The sequence below is a fragment of the Nothobranchius furzeri genome, chromosome 12 (assembly GCF_043380555.1).
Source record: "Nothobranchius furzeri strain GRZ-AD chromosome 12, NfurGRZ-RIMD1, whole genome shotgun sequence".
Taxonomy (NCBI): domain Eukaryota; kingdom Metazoa; phylum Chordata; class Actinopteri; order Cyprinodontiformes; family Nothobranchiidae; genus Nothobranchius; species Nothobranchius furzeri.
In genome coordinates this window covers 65761110-65786859 of record NC_091752.1, presented here as the reverse complement: position 1 = coordinate 65786859, position 25750 = coordinate 65761110, and the positions used below count along the sequence as shown (strand labels likewise).

General features: G+C 42.2%; 2 protein-coding genes across 5 annotated transcripts; one reads left to right on the top strand and one right to left on the bottom strand.

The window, feature by feature from the left end:
- Positions 1–200: 200 nt before the first annotated feature.
- On the bottom strand, positions 201–6978 carry st13 (ST13 Hsp70 interacting protein). Its single transcript, XM_015945373.3, has 12 exons — positions 6839–6978; positions 4650–4698; positions 4459–4549; positions 2474–2547; positions 2323–2389; positions 2161–2245; positions 1960–2070; positions 1721–1823; positions 1426–1542; positions 1303–1342; positions 1033–1121; positions 201–835 (listed from the first exon to the last, which is right to left on the bottom strand). Exons 1-12 carry the CDS (start codon positions 6946–6948, stop codon positions 701–703), a joined length of 1071 nt encoding a protein of 356 aa, XP_015800859.1. The 5' UTR covers positions 6949–6978; the 3' UTR covers positions 201–700.
- On the top strand, positions 6877–25451 carry xpnpep3 (X-prolyl aminopeptidase 3, mitochondrial). 4 transcript variants are annotated; one of them, XM_015945372.3, is made up of 12 exons: positions 6877–7010; positions 9342–9456; positions 13839–13961; positions 14057–14244; positions 14340–14559; positions 15405–15589; positions 15682–15744; positions 19038–19151; positions 19227–19312; positions 22541–22724; positions 24836–24956; positions 25064–25451. In XM_015945372.3, the coding sequence occupies exons 2-12, from the start codon at positions 9384–9386 to the stop codon at positions 25228–25230; spliced, it is 1524 nt and encodes a 507-aa protein (XP_015800858.3). In that variant the 5' UTR covers positions 6877–7010; positions 9342–9383; the 3' UTR covers positions 25231–25451. The 4 variants fall into 4 exon arrangements, with proteins under 4 accessions (XP_015800858.3, XP_015800856.3, XP_015800857.3 ...); XM_015945370.3 differs by having other exon boundaries at positions 9342–9489; XM_015945371.3 differs by lacking the exon at positions 6877–7010 and adding an exon at positions 9151–9221.
- Positions 25452–25750: the final 299 nt, after the last annotated feature.

Here is a 25750-nt window from a genome sequence, read left to right as displayed (position 1 = left end):
AAGTCACGAGCATCTACAGCCACGTGGAATGACATGAGATCTGACACGGCTGTAATCCTCAAGCTACAAAACAAGCAGCACAGCTGGATTAAACGTCTGGACTACACATACCGCCTGAATAATGAAATAACTCACATGCTTATTTAATTTAGTTTATTTAATAATCAGATTAATTTAAAAACCAATAAAATGGAACAAAATGTTTTTAAATAGTTTTATTGTGAATATTTTTCCAACAGGGTGAGACAGACATCCTTTTATTTGCATTTATAACAGATTAATAACAAAACATGCCAACGCTCGTGAGAGTTCGGCTGTGTTCAGAGACAGACAGAGGTTAAACCACGTATTAAATGGCTGTAGAAACGTTCATATCTTAATACGAGGGGGGAGGGGCAATCTAGCAGTGCAGCCGTTTCAATAAAAAAAAAAGATCAACCTGCTGTTAAATGAAGTTCCAGCTGAAACAAGGTTATCCCAGATTCCAACATCATTCCTAACCGTCGGGATGCTTTGATTAGATGTTGCTATAGAACTAAGGTGTTGATTAGGATCATTGTTTATAAAGTAGCCCAACTTCTACCTCGCTCCAGCTGACCCGTCACCAGCTCCTGCTTAACTTAACACAGTGAGTAATCGAAAAGCGCCGCTCTCCAGTCAGCTTCGCCGCGTTTGCACTTGGATTTGGTTCCGGGCCCGTTTACGGTTGTGGGGAAGCTCCAAATTTGGAGCTGAGTTTGGTGATGAGGGCCATGACTTTAGGATTGTTTTGATACTTGGAGATGTTGGCAGGGTTCTGCGCCACATCCTGGAAAGCAGCCATCACCTCAGGGTCCTGGAAATTGATATAAAACCAAACAATTTGTTTTTAGAGACAAATGCGGTGCTAATGACTTAGGACTAGCCAACATGGAGTTTAAACACCTCACTATGGGATCAAAAACAATGATGACCCATCTCTACAGAAAAACCAATAAATGGTCTACGTGATTGTTTAAACTAGCAAAGGGTTGATGCTGAGCAGCAAATTACCTTCATGGCATTCAGCAGCTCAGGATCCTTGAAGAGATCACCGAGACCAGGCATGCCAGCAGGAGCTCCACCCGGGAAACCACCGGCACCTGCAGGAGAACAGAGTCAGGAACCATGGCAACGTAGTCACGTTTTTTAATCATCTTCCTGCGGCTACGAACGTCTGATGGATTTTAGAGCTTGCAACAATAAGATGGTAAATAAATCATGGTGGGTCCAGTGGCATGAAATATGCAAGATCTTCTCCACTGAAGCTTCCATTGACCTCACCTGGGAAGAATCCACCTCCAAACTGCCGTGCTTCCTCTTCCTGTTGCACCACAAAGAAAACCACACAGATTTCATAAAGTCTTGAGATGATTTCTTTCATGTATATGAATCTCCAGAACTCACCCTCTGAGCCCGCACGTGCTCCTCTCTGGCTTTCTTTACGCGCTCTTGCTTCTCTTTGATCTCCTTCTCTTCCCTCTTACGCTCATATTTGCGTCTGTGCTCCACAATTTTATTAGCCTAAAAGAGATTCGAAGGAAATCAAAGGCAAATTTATCCCTTTGTCTCTTGTTAAGGGACCACAAACATCTGCTCTGACTGAACTGCATCAGATCCGCCGATCTTCTACCACCTGTCAACATCCCATAATGTTGCAGGGTGCAAACAGAAACACAGCAAAGCATCGGTTCCACCGTACCTTTGGCTGAACCTCCTTCAGCATCGCGCTAGCGTCCTCGTCGTAGTCCAGTTTACAGGCTGTAGCCAGATCCCTGGCAGCCTCCTCCCAGTGACCGAGCAGCCTGATGCACGCACGCACGCACACACACACACACACAGACACCAGAACTGGGTTGTGTGTTTACACACCGGGTGTGTGGTTGTCTCGTGTGTAAACGTTTCAAGACCTGCTGGAACATCAGTGAGACGTTTTTGTACCTGTGAGCCTTCCCCCTCCACTTGTAGGGCTGTGCAGAGTCTGGATTAATGCTGATGGCCCGGTCGCAGTCTCTGATGGCTGCGTTGGGTTTCTGCATCTTGATGTAGACGCTAACACAAAGAAGGCAGCTCGTTTCACTGCGAGCAGACGGCGTAGCTAACGAGCAGCTAAGAATGATCTAAACTGAGCGGGGTTCTCACCTCGCCCTCTTGGCGTAAAGGATTGCTAAGCGGGGATTCAGCCTGATGGCTTCGGTGAAAAGATCCAGCGCCTTCTGCAGGTCGCCTGGACGAAAACAAAAAGAACAAATTAATCAACGGAGATTAGAGATTAGGATTGGGGTGCGCTGTGTGTTTATTTACCTTCTCCAAGGGCATTAATGGCCTCAATTTTCTTCTCGTTGGCCTGATCCATCATCTCCTCGGTTATCTGAAGAAAGTTACCAACACAGATGTTCCAAGTCACGTCTACAGTAGTTTAAAACGTTTCTGTTAGTCATGAAGGACATTTTACCTCCGTGTTTTCAAACTCGCCCATATCCTGCGCATCAACTGTGTCTGGCTCGATTACGCCGTCGTTATCAAATTCTGAAATAGAAATCTTTGTTATTTCTCTACTTTCTCCTAGTAATCAGTGTCCCTAGTCTAGAATATTTAAGATTCATTTATCACTCAGATCTGGGGTCGGCCTTCGTTTGAATCTGAACGATTCCGGCTCCAGTTCCAATTCCTTGTTTCGATTCTGGTTCTTTCGAGAGGTGGAGATCTAAACTTTACGTTTTAAATCAGCCAGCTAACCATCGGTCTTACTGGATGAACTGGTCTGAACGTCTCCATGGAAACACCTTTAAGCGCGGATACCCTGCACTGTGCCATTTATTCAGAATTATAAAGATTTACTTTTCCATGAGAAATGTCACCAACTCGGCATCAGTCTGAATACGTCCTCATACATGCATGCCCGCTCTGTGAATGACATTTCCACATATGGCAGATGGCCTGTATTTGTATAGCACCTTCTTAGGGTTCTACAACCCCCCCAAGGCGCTTCACAACACAATCACCCATTCACACATTGGTGGGGATGAGCTACGATGTAGCTACAGCTACTCTGGGGCGCACTGCCGAGCACTAGCGCCACTGGTCCCTCCGACCACCACCAGCAGGCAAGGCGGGTTAAGTGTCTTGCCCAAGGACACAACAGCAGCATTCTCTGGTCGGAGCCAGGATCGAACCTGTAACCTTCCGATTACTGGACAACACGCTCTACCTCCCGAGCTACTGATGTCATAAGCAGATGTCTAACGCTATTGGCCGATGCTGAGCAGCGCTCAATCCAAACTGCATGGGGCTCGGTGGGACATCGGGCGGGCTTAGCAAAAAGCAACGCATTTCCTAAATTACATCACCGACCAGGATGAGAGCCTCACTTTTCCTGGAAGGGGGAAAACTCTATATTGCTGCTTTAGATATTAAGGTTATGAATAAGAGGTAGACCGATATATCGGGCCGATATTTACGTTTAATACATCTTCCAATATTTGTCCTTAGTAAAGCTGATTAGAAGTCAGGCGCATCCTCGGTCACCCGGGGCTGTTGCAGAATTTAAATTAAAGAGCAAGTCACCTCCTACCAGATTCTTACTCAACTCCCACTTCCTGTTTGAAAAATGCAACAAATGCTGTTCCCTAGCAGACCGAGAGGCGGAGCCACTAACAAATACACACACAGGCTCACAACGACATTGTGACATCATATGGTACCAGCTAACGTTCTAGGGTACCTCTTAGCCAATAGCGATGGCAGATTTAAATTCAAATGCAGTGCAGAGTTTTTACCCGACAACACTGACAGTTTTAGGCAGAAAATTTAAATTTTAACTAAAATGCACTAAAGCACAAAACTACTGACTACACGTGTCTGCAGCACGATTAGACACGCATTTATGTAGTTTATCAGAAAAAAGTTGATTTGGGGTGACTTGCTCTTTAAATGCATTTTTATGTTCACCAATAACATCGGCGTAAAATACTCTAACTTTATTTAGGTGTCTAGCCACACAAAGTTAAGATTTAACAGCTGGGTAAATTCAGAGTTCAAACGCTGATTCAGCTGCAGAAACTGTGTGCATCAATTTGTAATTAGTGACATTTTAACATGAAAATAAGGTGGAAAACATCTGGATTTCATCATGAAAATCAGCCCATAAAAATTAGCAGTGCACACGCGCCATTGGCCGACCATGTCTGCTACATATCGGCACTGGTATTGGCAATAGAAAAAAACAATATCAGTCGACCTCGACTATAAATGTTATGAAAATTTGTAGATTCGTCTTTGATTACAATTAAAATACTTTAAATCAAAATCAGACTGAAATAAAAACTAATTTCATAATAATTCTGTAATATAAGTCATTCAGTTTAATCCACAAAAACAAACCCAGAAAGTTTTTTTAAAATCCTGATTAACTAAAAAACATCAGGGACTATGCGATACCTATTTCACTCTCCTCGCTCTCAGACTGAACTGGAGGTTCTGGTTCAGGAGGCGAAGCTGCTGACGGAGATGGACCGCAAGGACAGCCAGTCTGAAGAAGAAGAATAAAAAATTCTGTCAGGGTCTTCTTTTTCTTTTAAAATCTAAAAATAAGACTAGCTGAACAATGAAAACACATGTCTGCTCTCCACCTGACACGACTCCCGTTTCATCTCTTGGGGAGGAAGTGTAGCTCCCATGCTGCAGGTAAAAATATGGAGAACTGTTAGGAAAAAAAGTCTGATTTTCAAAGGTTTTAACATTGCTGAACAAAACAAATAGAAGATGTTTGTGGCTTTTTCTCCTCGGACATTCTATCTTTAACATTTTTCTGAGGAAGCTGCATTCCCGTGGTCATCTACTGCTCTCCTAAATTATTTTGATTGGATAAAACTGAACAAGTGCTATCGATCTTTCCAAATCTTCCCTTATTCAATTCATTTCAATTCAAAAATACTTTATTAATCCCAGAGGGAAATTGATTGCTGTAGTAGCTCAGAATAATAATAATAATCAAGTCATCAAAGAGTTGTTGTATATTACAATGGCTGTTGGCAGGAAGGATCTCCAGTAGCGGTCAGTGTTGCAGCCAAACTGAAGAAGCCTCTGACTGAAGACACTCTTCCGTTGTCGGACAGTCTTGTGAAGAGAATGCTCAGGGTTGTCCATCATTTTCTTGATTCTCTGGAGAATCCTTCTCTGCATTATCTCCTCAAGCGGTTCCGAAACTGCCGAAATTCTGGCCGAGTCCTTGAAAGGGCTTGGAGTTCCTCCATCTTGTTGGCCAGTGATCTCACGTTGCCCATTATGATCGATGGAAGAGATGGTTTGAATTTCCTCTTTCTCTGTCTCCGTTTTGCTCCCACTCTGCACCCACGCTTCTTGCGTTTTAGCTCATTTGGGATTTGTGGCTTCAGTTGAGGTATTATTTCAACCTTTCCAATGTTAATCAGCTGCTCCTGACTGTAAACCGGCTTGTTGCCATGGTTACACATCATAACAAATGCTCAAAAAGTGAAAAAAGCTAAAAAAAACCAGCAGTAAAAATCCTCCAAGCTTCACAGCACCAGAAACAGAAAAGTAGAGTGTCCACAAAATGCAGTTTTTCTTGAGAAACTAGAAGAAAAATGCCCAAGAAAAGGCAAAACTTACATATAGTCAACAGAGCTACTCCAACATGCAGCCGCCCAGAGCAGCGCAGTTTCGGAATATTAACCTTAAAAGGTGTTGATGTTAATCAATACATTTGCAGCAGTCTCTAGGAGGAATGAATGCCTTCCAAGTCATATTCTGAGAAAGAAAAAGGCCCAAAAGCGCCTGTACCAGCATGGAGATTTCCGCTGGATTAGAAAGTAGCTTCAGACGTCAGGATTTTGAGTCTCACTTCCTGATATTTGGACTTCTTTCCTCTGACTTGCTAACAGCAACACGACTAACACTGACTCGGTTTGCTCTGCAACGTTGATGTTTCATCCCACGAATAACACAAGTCTGGCGGAGTTCTGCTGTGTGGTGGAGTTGCTAATGCTAAGGGTTAGCTTCTACTAGCTGAGATATTCTCTGCGGTTTCCTGGACACTAAACCAACAGCCTTCCCCGTTGTGGGCCAAGATGGGTGAGTCCATGAATGTTAAGTGACAGTGTGACGTAGATCTGTCAGGATTTTCTAATCCCAGACTTTCACCGTCTGTTTTCTATCAGAAGCTAAAGCAGGAGAAAGGTGTAGGAGACTATGCTCAGCCTACATTAAAAACCAAGACTGACCAATTACAATCAGAAATTATTATTAAAAATGTTTTGAAGTGTTTAATGCCTTTAAGGATTATAAAAACTTTCAACTTCTTTTGAAAATTACTACGTTTACTGAAGTTCATCCAGAGCTACACCTGGAAATTACTTGTCAATTAGTAATGCTGAGTAAGCCTTTCACAGGTTGTTCTTGGTTGTGGTTTTAATTCATGATGCCTGAATGCATCGCGTTGCTGCCATGTGATTGGATGATTTGTGCTTGCAAGTACCTGAACAGGTGTACCCATTGATACAGCCAATGGATGATGCATTAGTAAAAAAAAAAACCATTCATTTCCCGAGGAATGATTTTATATTAACCCCTGAATTTGACAACTTGCGACTAAAGTTATTATTATAATTTGTGACACAAGGCGCGTGCACGCGCGCTATGGGGGTTGTGATTTTTACTGGACGGTGGGCGGGTCAGAACACGTGGTGAGCCCACCATTTGTGGAAAGAAATAAGTACTATTTTTTTAAATAGGAAAATTACACCACGAGTGTATCTTCCGTTAACAGTGAGCGAACAGGCGCGTGAGCAGCAGCTCTGACCTCTGTAGCCAGGAGCGGAAGAAGCTCATCTCTGGAAGGTGCAGGATCCCCGGATTGGACTCGCATAGCTGCACGAAGCCCTTCAGTTCCGCCACTTTTCGTGGGTCCATGGTGGTGTGTCACGTCCAGCACACGAAGCTCTGCAGGCGGGTGGAAATTAGAGCAAAAAGAGGTAACAACATCACCAAGACGGGCTTTGTTTGTGAGCTGCTAATACCCTCTGTGATAAGCTTGATAAGGCGAACGTGCGCTACGAGCTCCACACTTTGTTCGTTAAAATTTTTAAATAACGAAAAGCTATTAAAGCTTTAAAAAAACGAAATACAAATAAAACTAGCAAATGAGTAGTTTAGTGGTTGAAAGCCAGAAGTTTCTGGAAATGAGAATCAATGCGTGACGCGCGGACTGTTTGACGCATAATAACACAGACGCCGTAAACACGAACCGCAGTTGAAACACGGTTTGTGTTTGTTTTAGTGTAAATAAAATTGCACTTACCTGGCTAGAAATACACTGTGTAGGGAGGAAAACGCCGTAGAGAAAGGTTGCAGTCGAATTTACTGCCACAACAACACCGCTTCCCTGGAGGTGGCGTCGCTTCTGGTTTTCATTCAGGCAAAATATCGGACAGACCCAAACATGTGGGTAAATTGGTGCCCTCCGCTCAGCCTGTCAGGCAGCAACGTCAGCAGTGGGATGAGCTTTGAGAATCGTGAGCAACAAGAACTTTATGAATATATTATTCATTTTAAACATGTATTATGGTGGCAGGAAGGCAAATAGGGGCCTTTCTTGTTTTCTACCGAAGAAAATAAAAGAAAGTTAAGTATAAAAATGCCACTTTTGAAAACCTTTTTGATATGTCAATGATGTAAAACTGAAAATGGAATTTTCTGCCTTTGTAAAACACATAACTACCTGATTTAACTGAGAAATCAATTATGGAGTCACAATGTGTAATTTGCATTATTTCTAAGACATGTAAAAGTCTGACATAATAGCTAATGAACCTATAATGAAAGGGCTGATGCACCTTATGCCTGACACAACACATTGCCCAGATGAGAACCTAAATGTGCAATAATAAAATTATTTTTTACAATTCCTTAAATTTGAAGTGTCAAAACACGTTCTAAGTCAGATATGTTCAACATGCAAAATTGTGAATGTAGACCTATTGAAAATAATTACATAGAAAGATAGTGTTGAGTTTGAAAGATATATTTAAAAATTATAAAATGCCAAAAAATCCTAACTGGTTATTGAAAAGAACAAAAATCAATGTTTGTGAGCAGTTTTTACAAATTTAGCCAAAACAAAAGGAGATTTAAATACAGAAATGTTTACAAGTAAACATCATTCACGTTAAACAAAATACAATGGTTTGATTGTATTAAAGATTTGGGACTGATGTCAGGATAAAGGTGTGATTCAGAGAAGAGGCAACAATCTTGTTTGGACAAAACAAATTATGCTGGAATTTTAGTTAGGTTCAGATCCAATAAAGGTGAACGAATGAAGACAAATGTTTTAACAGATGATGTGGGCCAGATCAGGAACCAGGGCGATGGAAATTTTACATTTTTGTGGACTCAGATATGTGGACTAATTTCTCCATCTTTCACCCAAGAGCTGCTGAAATCAAAGGACACAGTCAGAATCCGAGTCCAAATGTGCAAATGTATGTACTAAAATTAAAGTAAAGTTCCACGACTAAGCTTGGTCCACATCAAGCTTGAACTTCTGACTCCCAGAATCACCTAATTTTTGGAAGTGAATGCTGGAAAACCAAACAAAGTCCATCCATCCATTGTCTGAACCCGCTTGTCCATGTAGGACAATGTAGGGGGGCTGGTGCCTATCTCCAGCAGTCAATGGGCAATCAGGCGGGGTACACCCAGGACAGTGGCAACACAGAGACACACAGGACAAACAATCATGCACACACACACACTCGCACCTAAGGACAATTAAGACAGACCAATCAACCTAACATTCATGTTTTTGGACTGTGGGAGGAAGCCGGAGCACCTGGAGAGAACCCACGCATGCACAGGGAGAACATGCAAACTCCATGCAGAAGGATCCCAGGTTGGGAAGCGAACCCAGGAAAGCTTAACCACTGCGCCACTGCGCAGCCACCAAACAAAGCCATCTACAAAAAAGCAGAGGTGTGACCTTTGGTTTCATAAACATCACCAGAAAACACCTAGGATCTTAAATGAGAAGCACCATAATATATATATTTTTTAAACTTTTAACATAGGAGATTTTTTAAAGGGGCGGGGTCACATTACCGTTTCTTTGCCTGACAAACCAAACTCAGGGAAGCATTTTAACCGTCGCTCTGAATGAAAGACCTAAAAGCAGTGAGCTATCAAAGGTATCTGTTAACCAGGAAATTTTAATAAGTACTTAGGAAAATGTAACATTTGTAGGTGATTGTTGTGTGGGTAGATGTCAGCATTAGTAAAGGTCTGTGGGTGTCACTTTGTGTCTGCAGGTGGTCGACATGTGGTGACTGATCGTCTTCAGCTGCTCTAACATGTTGTCCCCGGTCAGCAGCTCGCTGAGGACTGCTGCTGTCCAACTGCTGCCACGGCAGATCAGAGCTGGAGGTGAGAAGTCTGCTGTCCTACAGCCACACTACAGTAAGCACCATCCCATTAAACTGTCATCGGACTATCACCCAACCAATCACACAAAAGCAACTCAGTGTTCTAGAATTGAGCATCAGAATAAAGAAGAAATGGTATTGAAGAGACTTTGGCTTTGACATGGTTGTTGGTGCCAGACAGGCCAGTAGTGGTTCAGAAACAGCTGATCAACTTGGATTTTCACCCACAACCATTTCTATGGTTTATAGAGAATGTTGTAAAAACAAAAATTATCCAGTGAGCCTCAGTTGTGTGGATGAAAATGTCTCCTTGAGGTCAGATGAGACTGGTCAGACTGGTTCTAGATACTAGAAAGGCAACAGTAGTTGAGATAAACACTGGCTGCTATCAAGGCCTGCAGAACACCATCAGCAGATGGTCTCCAGCAGCAGAAGACCACACCAGGTTTCTTCCCTGTCAGCTAAGAACAGGAAATTGAGGCTACAATTCACACAGGAACACCAGGTGAAATCATATAAATATCTGGGGACAATCATTTACAGGGAGCTGAATTTTGAGGAAAACTGTGATGCTGTGGGTAAGAAAGGCCAGCAGCGTTTGTACTGCCTTGGAAAACTGGCCTCATTCCATGTGGACAGGACTATAATGTCCATGTTTTATTGTTCTTTTATTGAAAGTGTTTTATCCTTTTCCTTAGCCTCATGGTTTGGCCAGGCAAATCTTAAACAAAAGGAAACGCTGAACAGGATAGTAAAGTGGTCGGGTCGTCTGCTTGGAAAACAAGTGAAAAGTGTGGCACAACTGTACAGTGGGCAGGTAGAGAGAATTGCCAAAGCTATTGTTAGGGACACGGGCGACCCACTGCATGCCCAGTTTGCTCTCCTGCCATCAGGACGGAGATTTATTGTGCCTAAGTGCAGGACCAAGAGGTATAAAAGGAGCTTTATTCCTGAGGCAGTAACGATTCTCAATGAGAAATGAGTCTGGCGTGGCTACTTTACTTTACTTGATTTCTATTTATTCATGTATTGATTTTATATTTTTATTGATGTGTGTATTTTTTGTGACTGTGTGTGTAACTGGGTGCTAATTCTCGTGTCACATGGCAAATCAAATTTACCTGCGGGTATTAATAAAGTTACCTTGACCTTGACCTTGAAACCAGAACTGGGCCAGGAGAGAATGGAAGAATATTTCCTGGTCTGATGAGTCTGGATTTTAGCAGCAACATTCAGATAGTTGGGTCAGAATTTGGTGTCACCAGCATGGAAGCATGGATCCATCCTACTTTATGCTTCAGGCTGCTGCTGCTGCTGGTGTAAAGGTGGTGGGGTGTTCTGATCCCCCCGTTGGACCCGTTAGTCTCACCTGAGCCTGGTTTAAACACCACAGCCTACCTGAGTATTGCTGCTGACCACGTCCATCCCTTTATGACCACATGGACCCATCTTCTGATGCTACTTCCAACAAGGTCATGCATAATGTCACAAAGCTCAGATCATCTCTAACTGGTTTCTAGAACATGACCATGAGTTCAGTGGACTCCAACTGCCTCCACAGTCATGAACCTTTGGGATGTGGAGGAACAAGAGCTTCTCATCATGGATGGAGCTGAGTGATGATGTCATGTCATTATGGACCAGAACCTCTGAAGGATCTTTCCAACACCTTTTGAAATCAGTCATGATGATTTAAAGTGGTTCTGCAGGTAAAAAGACTGGAACTACTAAATGATTAGGGCGTATTGTAACTAGTCGTGTTTGGCGGGTCTGCTAATGGTGAAGCATATAGTTTATTATTTTAGATCAATGATTTAAAATTAACTCTTTATCTCCCAGTTTGAGAATGTCTTCTGATTCCACAGAATAAGAATCTGCATTTGTACTCAGACCCATGTTCCATTTCAAAAACACTTTGATTAGACATACCTTCTGTTGGAACCAAGCCCCCATAATTAGGGTCTGGAAATGAAGCAAAACAGGAAGTGACAAAAATTGCAGTTCCACCCTCATCCACTAGGGGCTGGTGTCAGAAGCGAGCAAATCCTCATTGACTCCCATGTTAAAAATACCAATTTCACAGCAGAAATAAACATGTTTATAGCCTGGTTCCAAACACGTTTTAGGTTTAATAGATCTAGTTTACACTCATGACAACTCTGAGGGGGGTGAATTTTTTTCTCACTCTTCTGTTTAAGTGTATTAAATGCTTAAAATTCTGTATAATTAATGAGCAAGTCACCCCCTACCAGATTCTTACTCAACTCCCACTTCCTGTTTGAAAAATGCAACAAATGCTGTTGCCTAGCAGGCCGAGAGGGCGGAGCCGCTAACAAATACACACACTCACAACATTGTGACATCATAACGTACCATCTAACATCATAGTGTACCTCTTAGCCAATAGCGATGGCAGATTTAAATTCGAATGCAGTGCAGAGTTTTTGCCTGACGACGGTGCATCGCTTTCAGTAGTTATCCCTGACCAATATAAGAAAATAAATAAAACACAATATGACTTTATTTGGAATAATAAGCAACATTTGATTAGGAAAAACGATCTAGTAAAACCTATTGAAGAAGGAGGTCTGAATGTCATTGACTTTGAAGTAATGAATGGGGTCATTAAATTACAATGGCTTAAAAATTTTCTAATTAAGAAAAATTCTATCTGGCTCAGAATTCCTTCATTTCTGTTTGAGAAGAATGAAGGTGTAAAGAATTCTTAAATATCAGATTTAATATACAAGATAATTTATGTGTCTTATGTAATAGTGATATTGAAACTCAGAAACACCTTTTCTATGATTGCAGCTCGGTAAATACCCTTTGGTCAGATTTATACAATTGGCTATTATCCGAAAAGAGTTACAATATCCCCTTGTTCACATATATTATTCAGTTTGGTTGTATAGAAAAAAATAAACCGATTCAATTCGTTGTTAACAATTTGATAATTTTTGGGAAATTCTTTATTCACAAATGCTGTTTTATGAAAGTGAAGCCAAGCCTGCCTTTTTTCAAAAATGATTTTATTCTTTTTTGCAAATCCCTTAAAAAGGTAAATAATATACAGGCTGTTAAACTTGTCAGTTTTATTGAAGATCTTTTGAACTGAAGTCCTCTGTCTGTTACTTTACTTTACCTTATACTTTATTATTTATAAATCTGGTTATTTCTGCTGCTTAGACTTTTTTCCGATTGTATTTGATAAAAGTTGTTGGTTACCTACTGAGTTGTATTGTTTGTTATTAAAGTGTAATGTGATAGATGTTCAATTAAAAAATAAATAAATAAATAAATAAAAAAGCTCCGGGGAAAGGCCTCAGCCTGAGCCTCGGCCTCGCCTGAAAACTGTTCCGCCATTTTCAGTCTCTCAACTTAGACCATTAGTTGTTTGTGCGTTCTTTTTGGATATTATTTGTGCAATTGTTAGACAAAATGACTTGCTGTGGCATTAATTGCACTAATAGAGCATCCAAGGAGTCTCCTTTTTTTTTCGGTAAGTAAAATTACATTTATGTATTTTAGGTCACTGCCGCTCTTGCGCTAGCTGAGCTTAGATGTTAACATGTACTGTTTAACCATGAAATTTAAATGTAATAGGGTAAAACCCAGTGCATTTAACATAACGCTGCGTTTTTGAAAACGGGTTGCAATATAACATGTTGGTGGAGCTGGGTTCCAACTATCTGTATGGTCCCCTCCCCTCAGCGGCAGCTCAGCACATCTCTGATCGCCGCGGCGCTTGTCTGCTGTGCGGCTGCCGGCTCGTGGAGCTCTTGGGAGACCTCTGTGTTCCACCCGGTTTTACCCAGCGGTCAGCCCGGCGCATCTCTGACTCAGAAGCTCTGGTGTTGAGCACAGTTAACTTCGGTTGTAGCTAGGTAGCTACCTCCGTTAGCATGGCTCCCACCTCCACGCTAGCTTTGGGTTAGCTTGTAGCTACATCGCTTCAGTTCGACGGGTGTCGTCATTTGATCCCAGCCTTACAGCCCCACCTTCAGCTCCACCTCTTTTCCCTTTTATGGAATTGTCTGGGCTTGACGGAACCCTTTGACATGGTCAAAATGGCGGTGGTGGGAAACTCCCATTTTGGCACAAAAACTTATTATTGGAGCCTATGGAAACGAATTGTCCAGTATATATGTCGATGGTTGGAACCAACGTCATTGTTTTATTTTTTATTTTTCTCTGGTTTTTGCAACAGAAGCTAAACAAAGTTGTCACCCTTTTTTTTTTTTTTTTTTTTTTTTGTCTTTTAGGCTGCTTTCTTGCCACTGCAGACTTCCAGTTGATCTGCTCTAAAAACCTTGTAAGACTTTACCAAATGGAGCTTGGGACATTTTTAAGTTGTTGGTGTGTGTTTTGCTGTTGTGTTAGGATCCACTTGGTGCCCATGCAGATGTATTTCTGTGAAACCAGGAGATGTGAAGCCAAAGACAGTCCCATGTCGGTACCTTGGTCAGCCCAGTCCTTTCACTCATCCTCACCTCATCAAACATGGTGAGCACTTTTTACAGCTTGTGGCATGTGATGTTCAGCCATGTCAGAAAACATTGCCCCAGGGAGTTTGAACTGGTGCTCTCTCTGCTCCTCAGGTGAAGTGACCCCAGGTATAACCCAAACAGAATATGAGCTTCGTAGGCACAAGCTGGCCTCACTTATCGAGGCTCAGTCAGAGAAGATGGGACCTTCTGCCTCCTCCATTAACCACGTGGCCATAGTCTTGTCCCATCCTACAAGCTACATGACCAATGACATACCTTACCCCTTCCACCAGAACCAGGTGAATTTTATCTGTAGAAACATGATTTACATCCTACCTTTTGATCTCAAACAAAGCATATATTTGCTGATAACTTGAATCTAAATGTTCCCCAGGATTTCCTGTATCTTAGTGGCTTCCTAGAACCAGACAGTGCCTTGGTTCTTCACGGGAGGGGACGACCAGACCAGGCCATCTTATTCGTTCCTCGCAGAGATGCAGGGAGGGAACTGTGGGATGGACCTCGATCAGGAAGGGACGGGGCTGCAGCGTTGACCGGCATCGAGAGGGTTCATAACACAGAGGAGCTGTGTCTGATACTCAAGAGTCTCAAAGGTGGGTGGACCAAGTGGACGTGTAATGGTGGAAGACTTGTTTCAGTTTTTAAGGAAAACTAAAGTCTGCTTCAAACGTTTGCTGATGTTTTTAGCTGAAATGGTGCATATGTATACTGTAGTTTATTGTAAAATTTAGTGTAATAGGTCCTAAATGTCTACATGCATAAAATGAAGCCATCAGTACCATTGAGATGTTTTCCACGGGTCACAAGCTTTCTGATGATGGGTACTTCTGAAATTTCCTCAGGAGTCAGTGTGCCATATCATATATAGACTACAGACAACAACCTGGTCATGGTCATCCAAAAGGGTTCGAATGAAGGCAACTAGACATCTTTGATTACTCTCATCTGATGAGCTTTGTCAGTTCTGACTGGATTAAAGGAGAGTCAAGCTTATAAACTGTAGCTGTCTGTTGCTGCTTAACAACCAGAAACTACCTATGAATACCCCTCCTCCCTACGCCCCAGATGATACATTTATGTCGTTAGGCCCTATTGTGTAATGACTTTTCTGGGGGATGGGAGGAGGGGTATTCATGGATAACAAAGAAACATAAATAGAACTGAAAATATCATATTTATGCTCTTCTCACACCAATGATGGGAAAAAATAAACTTGGTCAACATTATGTGTGTTAATTCTAAACAAAAATAAAAAAGTTTGGGCCACGAGGACTATTGGGCCTCATCTTGAAGTCTGGACATCCCTGAACTAGATCAAAATGACCTTCTGGATAAGAATGCTGTCCACCTGAGTTGAAAATAACATCAGCAGAACTGATCCAAGGTCGTTACCGGGTTGCTTAGTATAAAATTGTTGCTCTTTCTGCTCTGTCTTTAGGCACTCAGCTCTGGTACGACACCCCACAACCCGCTCACCCTCGTCTCCATCAGAATCACATGCTGCCCGTGCTGGAAGCAGGGCCAACTCCACACTCACTCAGACCCCTCGTGCAGTCCCTCAGGGCCCTGAAGAGCTCTGCAGAGGTGTCCCTTATGCAAGAGGCAGGCCGGATAACAGCACAGGTTCATCAATGTTTTCCTGTCCTGCTGTGTAAGCTAATTAGATTCAAGCTTTTGAACTGCAAAATAATCCATCTAAATTTTTTGTCTTTCAGGCTTTTAGAAGAACGATGGCACTGACTCAGGGAGATGTAGATGAAGCTGTGCTGTTTGCCAAGGTAATTAATAAAACTAATGACCTATCTGTGACTCTACATCTTTATTTATGTGAGCTCAGCTAATATTTTAGCTCAAAAATGGATCTTCAGAACTGGAAAAGAAGGGTCTTCTTAATGTGTTGTCCCATGTTTTTATTGAGGAGGTGTGTCTGTATGTGTGGAGGTGTGGGTGTGTGTGCTTGTGTGTGTGTGTGTCGGTGGGTGTTGGTTGTGTGTGTGCACTGTCTTCTCCATCACCAGTGAGTCGTGGTGGATGGCTGCTTACACTGAGCCAGGATCCTCTGGAGGTTTCTTCCTGTTAAAAGAGAGTTTTCCTCTCCACTGTCGCTCCATGCTTGTTTAGTATGAGGATTGGTGTAAAGACTCTGACACTAGTCAGTGATTCGATGCAACCTGCTGGGTTCCTTGTATAGAAAACTTTTTACTGATTGGCTTCATGAACTGACTTGTACTGTAATGTTTACTGTATGTTTACTGCCTTGAGACGACTCAACGACCCACAACTCCCCTCCCCCACAACAACTCTCTTTGCCTGGAAGGGTGTTGAGCTGCTAACACCATCACCATCTGTAACACACACACACACACACACACACACACACACACACACACACACACACACACACACACACACACACACACACACACACACACACACACACACACACACACAACTTACATAGGCAGCTGAGATGGTAGCAAATTCCCGGTCTGAATTATTGCCCCAGTCCATCTCTGACACTCATCCACCAAAGTTTATAGGGACCCTAAATAGTGATGCACCAATATGACATTTTTGGGCCGATGCCGATATCAAGGTCACTGTTATGGCCTATAACCGATATTTGCCGATACAGATATACTGACATTAATGCTTCTAAAATCAGCAGATTTTGTATGAAATGAACATTTTTAAAGCTGAATTTGCATTATTATGTACACACAACTATCAGTCAATCAGTCAATCAATCAATCAGATTTTATTTATAATGCGCTTTTCAAGCCAAGTACTACTCAAAGTGCTTTACAAAATGACCCAAAATTCCCATAACAGTTTAAAAACAGATGCAAAACATATGCACAGTGTCACGGCGTGTGGGCGAGGTGAGGCGAGGATCCACACGCGGGGAGGAAGACAGGCAGACAGGAAGAACGTTTTGTCATAAACTTTAATGAAAAACATGCAATACACTGAAACAATGGACCGACACAAGACACAGAACAGAAAGGGCTTAAATACACAAGGGCAGGGAGCTAAGGTGATTGGGAAATGAGAGGCAGGTGGGAGCAATTAACGAGACACAAGGCTGAACCAAAACGGGGAGACAGGACAGGGTGTGTCACACAGACACAAACACACATCAGTAAAAATTTATATTCGGCTGAGTCCAGATGAGCCAAGTAAGCTAATGCAAGGAAACACCATCCGAGGAGCCGTCAACCCCGGCAGCATCAGGTCTTCCACACTAAGTCAGGGCGTTCAGAGGAGGGGGAGCATGGACCCCACCTCCACTTAAACACTACCTATAGAGCGCCCAGGAAGCAACAGTCAACCACCGCTCCTGGGGCAGAGGGCCCCTACAGAGAAAACACTGGATTAAAATGAGTAAAAATATGAAAATAAAAGACCTAATATAAATGGCAAAAGTAAGAAAATAGATTATAAATAAAATCATATAGACAGTAAAATAATAATATTAAATAATGAAACAATGCTAAAATGTAATCATGTAAAACGAGAAATAAACACACACATTTACACTTCTAAGATGATTACAATCACTGTCACATGACCAAATAAATAAACATCACCCCCCCTCACCCTCTGAAACAAACAAATGGAGACAAGATGGAAAAATTATGGGTTGTTAATATCGGCCCAGTTTTATTTTTCGGACCGATACCGATATGTTAAAAAATGGCTGACATCGGCCGATACCGATATTGATGCCGATATATTGTCCTTCCCTAACCCTAAGTCACGTCCATCTGCTTCTGGACCATGGGTCCCCGGAAGAACGAAAAAATGAATCCAAGTTAATGGGGCTAAAAACACTAATTTCTAATTCTGCTTGTTATTTGCCATGGATAAATATGCATTTCGATACCAAGAATGCACTTATTTTCTGGGGGGGTGGGGGGGTGTTAGGTTTTGTGTGAAAATAAGTCCAGGACTACAAATGAGCATCACAAAAGTGACATCATCGAACCAGACACAGAGAAAAACAGAGGGAAAATGGCTGAAAGTTTTGCTAACTTAAAATCCTTCCTTTCGGAGGAAAATACATCATAAATCTGGCCATTTGGTAAGTAGCAGCTACGCTAGAGGAAAAGAGATTATTTGGTGACGGGTGATGTGCTGATATCTAATTTGTAGTCATGATGATTACGAACATTTACAAGCTGATAAATCTCAAAGTACGTGACTGGCGTAGTCAAAACACCCATCATTAGTTTTCATTTAAATTGCAGTACAACATGTGTGATCCAAGGCATAAGGCAAAGCGAATTAAAAAATTGCTCTTTTAGCCCCGTTGACATGCATTCATTTTTTCGTTTTTCCGGGACCCATGAGCCGACCGGAATGGGAGGAGACCTATAACCACTCAGCTAGCAGCTGGCATTTTGGTTGTACTCTCCACTCTGGCCTGTCCATTGATTCCACATTGGAATGGCGCTGGTTTGAAGTAATCTGTCTGACAACCAACCTTGGCACTGGCAGAGGTTCAACAAGCAGTCTGAAATCACAATCACATTCTGGCTCAGTTTTTTAGAGCTCCTAAAGATAAAATCCAACCATTGCTGCTGATTATTCAAGAAGACTGGACAGGGATACTGTTCCTCTTGCAGACATTTCATTTTTGGGTTCTAGGCATTATTTAAAGTGCAGACTAGATAAGAAAAAAATCACTTCTTCACAACTGCTAACTACAGGGAGAGGCTGGATGTTAGTAATTACAGTCCGGGGATCCAGACTTGACAGACCACTTTGATGGGGAGGAGCAGAACATACTAGTGCACTGCCTGTTGAAGGAATGAAGCAGCTGAGACAGAAAAATGTTTGTGTGAAGCCAAAAACGCTTTAGTGATGTTTCTAATGAGGAAATAACAATATATCGTGGTCAAAAGCTTCAAAAAGTGGATTTTGCAAAATAGTCTCTTTAGATGTTGGAAAACTCAAGTGTGAGTTTGAAAAACAAGATAGTGGTAAAAATATTAGTTTTAAGGAGTTTTTAAATTGTTTATATGGCTTTCAGAATTTATGACCTTAAAATATTTTATTCTTTTTCCAGTTTGATTTTGAGAATCGAATTCACGGTGCCAACTTCCTGGCATATCCTCCTGTGGTAGCTGGAGGGAATCGGGCTAACACCCTGCACTATATAAATAACAACCAGATTATCAAGGTAAATAACACATGCAAGAAGTCATAAATCGAGTATTTTAAAATATTAATCCTACATTTTTGCTCCTTGTTGTAGGATGGTGAAATGGTTCTGCTTGATGGTGGCTGTGAGTACTTTGGTTACGTCAGTGACATCACTCGAACTTGGCCAGTAAATGGACGGTAAATTGGATGTTGAACTTGTCAAAGGACCAAAAATGTTGATACAAATAAAATGCATACATTTAGTAGCTACTTGGCGGCAAAAGTAGCAGTTGATGTTTGAACTTTACATGCAAACAGTATAAAGCCGTGTTTTACAAGTCCTGCAAACAAGAGCTGCTCAATGTTACATTTAAGCACTGACATTGCAATGTACAAGTGCATAACTGCCACGTCATAGGTCCAGTTGCGGTGTCGGAGGCATGTGAATTAAACGAGGTGACATCTAATCTAATCTAAACATGACATGGTTTGGGGAATGCGTTTAACCCAAGACATGCAGAATCACACACTCACAGATCTTATGGTAAAAAAATAATCTTTATTTTAAAACGGGAACTGAAGGTAAACTGGAAAAGCCCAGTGGAGATTGAGAACGGGAGTGCAGCGTCTGAGGACGGGAGAGCAGATGCAGGTGAGTCCAGGAAGGTAAGTCTAAATTTGGTGGGTGCAGAGAATAGACTTACTTGGGAGTAGGGGAGCGTAGGAATGAAGGAGGGCAGGTTGGGTGCCGGGGTGAATCCAAGTGGGGTGTCCAGGAGAGGGACCGAGAGGAGAGCAGGAGAGCGGGCCAGCCGGGAGGAATGGAGAACGGTGAGAGCTGCATCCGGAAATCTTATGGGGCACAGGTGAGTAATCCCGAGGAGTCACAGAAATCCAAAGACGTAATCCAGAGAAGTCGCAGAAGTCCAAAAACTTTCCAAAACCTGGTAACGGGTAAGCACAGGGAAAAGATCCAAAGGTTCACAAAAAAATCCTAGAAACACTAGAGCACAAAATCCAAGAGTCGCAAGAGGGCAGGAAACTACCAAGCTGTAGTAATCATCCGGCGTTGAATCATCTTCTTCTTCTTCTTTTGGTGTTTTATTGGCGGTTGGCAAACAACTCCGGCGTCGAATCATGATCACCATCCTTCTTTTAAAGCCGACCCGCTCATCACGCTGATCAGGATCAGCTGTTGCTCCCTCTTCTGCAATCAGAACACTCAGAGATGGTGAATGATGTGAAGAGTACTCACCCCGGCTCATGACAACAGTGTGGTCAAAGTACACCCACATCACCTCGCTTCTCCTCCAGATTCACTGGCTGCCAGTCAATTTCAGGGTTCATTTCAATATCCTGGTTCTGGTCTTGAGGGCCTTACATGGACAAGCACCATCATACACTGGTGATCTTCTCAGTCCCTACACCCCCAGCAGGTCCCTGAGTTCAAGTGACAAAAGCCTACTGGTTGTGCAGCGCCAGGCTAAAGACCAAAGATGACAGATCATTTGCTGCTGTGGCCTCCAGACTCTGGAACTCTCTCCCCTTGAGCCTGAGATCAGTGGACTCCTTCAAAAAGCAGCTGAAAACTCACCTGTTCAAGCTGGTTTTTGTGTGACCTTCATCACCACCCTCTCTTCGTTCAGCTCAGAACAGAAGAAAAACATGTTAAACTACTTCTTAAATGAAATATCTGTAGCGTCATGAATGTCCTGTTTTTGACCTAAAGGTCATGATCTGCGTCTGCTCGAGCAGAGACATAAAGTCTGACAGCCTAATCTACATGAGATAGTGGCCAAGGTCTTTCATGCACTCTGCTCATCTGAACTGCTTCACCTCTGTTACAGCTCAAGACAAAGAACTCTTTTGATTAATACATAATCAACAACTTTGTTATTACCAATAATAATGTGAGCCCAATGTTCAATCTGTGAAATGACAATGTTAGTACTTGATATTATAATCCTGTGATCAGTAGTATTTTACAAGTTATTATAATCCTGGACATTTGCACTAGACACTGATGACACGTAATGCTAAAGCCACACGACACATTTCCTTTTGTCTGATCCAATCAGAACCTTTGTTTATGGCTAGGCATGGTTATCTGTGGTGTTTGTATAAAGCCTCTTTTACATGTCAAATTCTGATTCGCCAGTAAACCAAAATATGACAATTATAAAAACTATTCCACACAACCTTTTCTTTAGTTCAAGTGTTCTGGAGAAGTCTCGGACAGGCCATCCGGACTTCCTCTTCAGCCAAAAAGAACCTCGGCAAGCTGGATAAAATCTGTTGCAAGTTACACCTGACCGCAACGGTTCCTTCAGAATAAAAGCTGAACCTCACGACCCCTTCAGGGTCTCGGAGACGCCAGTGATAACCTGTCGTGACCTGGAAGCATTCCAAGACTAGTTTGGTTGGCACCGCTGCTTTTCTACCGGCTTCGGTTCCAAGGAGGGTCCAAGAGGACCTCGGCATTCTGGATCTAACGGAGGCTTCCCCTGGGCTACGTAGACCGACAGATGGCGTTTCATGTGTGTTATAAATCTCCTACTAAAGTTTAGAGCGAAACATTCACTCCCACTCAGAACTAACCGCTTCTCCGGATCCGCTGGTTCTGATAACAACATTCCACACACATACACCATCCTCTCACATCTCATTCCACCTTAGTCCATCAGTACACCGAGTGTTAAAGTTAGTCTTGTTTAAATTGTGTAGAAATAAATTTCTTAACTATTATAAACCTGACTCTCTCTCTTTCCTTGGAGTTAATACGAAGTGTCGCTTAATCCCTGCAATAAAAAGTTCTGGTCTTCTGGTTAAAATATTCAAAGATCCATCAGATTGATATTTCATATTTCTATGGAATCTCACATTTTATGGTTCATAAGTAAGATGTAAACTACCCATCCTTTACATATCCATAGCACGGCTCTGGCGAGAATATGATGACATAAGTAGAAGGATGCTGAGGTTGGAGTCACCAGCAATGAGGCGGAGAGGAGGACCAAAAAGGAGATTTATTGGTCTGGTGAAAGGGGACAAGAAGTATGAGGGTAGAGGACGCAGAAGATGAGACTAAATTAAGACAGATTATTGGCTGTGGAGATCATTTTGAAGTGACTCTGCAGCAGCGTGCCTGCCAGTGGGTGTAATGTGACGTGGAACAACACTGTGCTGCTATCAGATGCACCTGCTTCGCCAAAAAATAAATAAAATAATCCTGATTAATCTGTTGACTTTCTGAAGCTCTTCAAGTCAGAGTAGATTGGTTATTTTACTAATTTGATCTGATCTGTATTCTAATAAAAAATTTTGGGAAATTTAAATAAAATAAAGTTTTTTAAAATATTTAGGGCCATTCGCCATTGTTTTAAGAGTCAACACTGAAGTTTGCTCTCCTCCTCTTTGTCTTGGCAGATTCAGCCCTGCACAGGCCGATCTTTACCAGGCTGTCCTGGAGGTTCAGCTGTCCTGTTTGTCGTTGTGCTCCCCGGGCATCAGTCTCGATCACATCTACAGCACCATGCTGGCTCTGTTGGGTCGGCAGCTGAAGCGGCTCGGCATCCTCAAAGCTGGTACCAGTGATGCTGATGTGCTAAAGGTAATCACTGGAATAACAGCAGGGGACCGTATTCACTGGTGTTTTGCATCATTAATAAAATACACACCTTGGGTGACATGACAGATGAGTGCCCACCCCGCAACTGGAGGGTTGCAGGTTCCTTGCTATGCTCAGTCTGTTGCAGTCGTGTCCTAGAAGACTGGACTTGAACTTCTAACATGGATTTTCTGTCTAATGTGGCACCACAGAAACTATGGGTGTAATGGTACGCCTAAGATCCTGGTTCGGTACTTTTCTTGGTTTGAAATTGAGGAAACAGATAAATATGTTGGCTTTCTCAGCCAAAAAAACAAGATGAACGGTTTAAAAGTCCTTAGGAAATAAACTTTCTGTACTTCCTTAAGTGCAACATTAAGAGTTCCAGCATGTACCCTTGTTCAGGTTCATTTAATGTTCATATTTTTGCTAGAAATATTAATTTAACCATGTTTTCTGCTAAAAGGACCGATCTGTTGGCAGTTACAGTGTCTGCAGCTGTAAAAATATCCTCATGCTTGGGACAGGGGTTGCTCATATGGTGGGTCCATCGACATAATATACGGGTCTGGTCCTAGGCTAACTCCGGCCTTCTTTGCTCAAGTTTACATTTATGTACTTCCCTAAACTGTTACTATATTTCCGATTTACTAAGAAGTTACCAAAACTAAAGCGAAGTTACCAAAATAAAGGCTTTTGAACTTAAACTGAAGAAACACATATAGTTAACCTTTACAAGTTATAACTTAAGCTTACCTTTAGCTTAGCATAAACAACATAAGTGATTGGTAACTAGCATTTCATGTGGAAAAAGTCATGAAAATTATACGATAATGATCCAAATATTTCTTGGCGACCTCATAGGGGATGCACGACTGTCAAGTAATGAAAATCGAGTCAACTTTCACTAGTCGTTGATGACGTCATACACCTGAAGCGGCGCCGGGGGAGGGGGGGGGGGGTGTCGCTGGAGTTTTTGACAATTAAAATTGCGCCCACATTTTCCAAGTTAAACACATCTCTTTTAACAACGGTAGTTTCTGCATCATCTATACTGCTCCACTTCAGCTCTCTCCCCCCTCCCCATGCGTAGTGCGCCTGCAGCCTCTCAGAGTTCCTGCTGCTCTAAACATTAAAATAATTATTTCATTTTCTGTTCCTCACTTCTGATTACCTTCAGTGGCGTCTGTTTGTTGCAACCACCAGGTACAAAAACTAGCTTGTTTTTATTTGACTATTTTTCTGTCCTGCCTGTTTATTATCTTCCTGCATCTCCTCTCAATCCTAAAGAAAAACTGCTACCTGCCTTCATATATATTCACCTTATGAGTTACCTTTGAACTGCAGTTCTAAAAGATCTACCGACCGCAAAAACAGCGGAGTGCGCGCTGCTCGCCGACCGTATCAGTGAGGTGAAGTTATTGGAGGACAAAACAGGTGATACGCCCCGCTCCACAGCAGCGAAAAGCATCAAGCACAAAGTAAAAGACAGAAAACTTCAAAGGAAATGAGCCGACATGAACGATCGCGTGTTAAATTGGTTTTTGAGGTGGCGACAACTAATTTGATGTTACTGTGGCCGTGCTCAGGACGCAGATGTCTGGAGCGCGTCAACGATCAGAGCTTTGCATGCGCACGCTGGTTAAGATTAGGATGGGGGTGAGGGGAAGGTTAAATTGCAAGAGGGTAAACGTCACAATTTGGTTAAATGTCCGTTTTATGGCGGGCGTCAGTACCGACGCTCTGGCACAGCGCGTTGCCTCCCGATGCGCAGGGGCTCATCACCTGCTGTCTTTTCCGAGGACTGCATCTTGTCGCTCATTATCACGTGACAGCGACTAATCGCTGAAAGGCATAAAAAGTCACTACAGAGCAGTGAAGTCGACTAGTTCATACAACCCCTACGACCTCAATAATCATATTAATGCAAACGAAAGTAATATGTAACACGAAGAAATTACAGGGGCTGATTACGACAAGACATGACATGACAAATCTGATGAAGCGTAGCTATGACAACTTCTCAACCTCCAAGCTGAAGACTTGTGATGAAAGAGGCATCATCAGAACAAGAGTTCAAACTATGTTTTTGTCACTTTGATCGTTGATTTCAGGCTGCACGGCGGTACTGCCCGCACCATGTAGGGCATTACCTGGGCATGGATGTCCACGATACTCCTGAATTATCCCGCTCACAACCTCTCCAGCCAGGAATGGTAATCACAATTGAACCAGGTAATTTATACCTGAAATACCAAAGATCTAGTTTCTATACCTTCATTTTCCATAACAGGTTAGGCTGTTCCTACATCATTTTTCCAATTTTCTCATCTTTCTTACAGGTATATACATTGGTGAAGACAACGACCAGGCTCCAGAGCAGTTCCGTGGCCTTGGCATCAGGATTGAGGATGATATTGTAATCCAAGACACGGGAGGACCTCTGATTCTGTCCTCTGGTGCACCAAAGACCATTGCTGATATAGAGAAGGCCTGTGCCATGAGATAGGACAGAACAATCTTCAAAGGCTGCTGTACTTTTCACTCATTTCTATGGTGACACCATCAAAAAGATCAGGGATATCAGGAATGTGGGAATGTTGAGAATCTAATGCTAAAGATTATAAATTTGGTTGGTGCATGAAGAAAACAAGACCAGTCAAGCACAAGTGTGCCTTCAGCTATTATTAAAGAGACTTTAAGCAAATTCAGCTGAGTGTTTAGGGATTTTCTCCTCAGAGCTACAATGATACAACATGGAGAACAATCCTGATTGTGCTCTGATTTAAAAATAAAACTACATTTCCAGGTATAACATGCATAAATTACAAGTTGATTTGACAACTAATAATCTCTACTCATTTTATCCCACACTTGATCAAAACATGTTAAATTACATGGCTGTAGTATACTACATATATACATCAGACCATGTCTCTGCAGCATCACGGAGAAGAGAAACATGTGACATGTTTGGGTTTTACATGTGAAATGTACACTGTTACTGAGTTTGAGTGTTTTCTGAACCC

What these genes read in the sequence shown, in the direction of transcription:
- st13 (XM_015945373.3), bottom strand. Translation starts at nt 6,948, where the DNA reads ATGGACCCACGAAAAGTGGCGGAACTGAAGGGCTTCGTGCAGCTATGC. An exon ending in CATTAATGCCCTTGGAGAAG is followed by an intron (nt 2,246 to 2,322) that starts GTAAATAAACAC and finishes GTTTTCGTCCAG; the next exon opens with GCGACCTGCAGAAGGCGCTG. An exon ending in TGGAGGTGGATTCTTCCCAG is followed by an intron (nt 1,122 to 1,302) that starts GTGAGGTCAATG and finishes GTTCTCCTGCAG; the next exon opens with GTGCCGGTGGTTTCCCGGGT.
- xpnpep3 (XM_015945370.3), top strand. Translation starts at nt 9,384, where the DNA reads ATGTTGTCCCCGGTCAGCAGCTCGCTGAGGACTGCTGCTGTCCAACTG. An exon ending in CAGGCCGGATAACAGCACAG is followed by an intron (nt 15,590 to 15,681) that starts GTTCATCAATGT and finishes TTTGTCTTTCAG; the next exon opens with GCTTTTAGAAGAACGATGGC. An exon ending in GTGATGCTGATGTGCTAAAG is followed by an intron (nt 22,725 to 24,835) that starts GTAATCACTGGA and finishes CGTTGATTTCAG; the next exon opens with GCTGCACGGCGGTACTGCCC.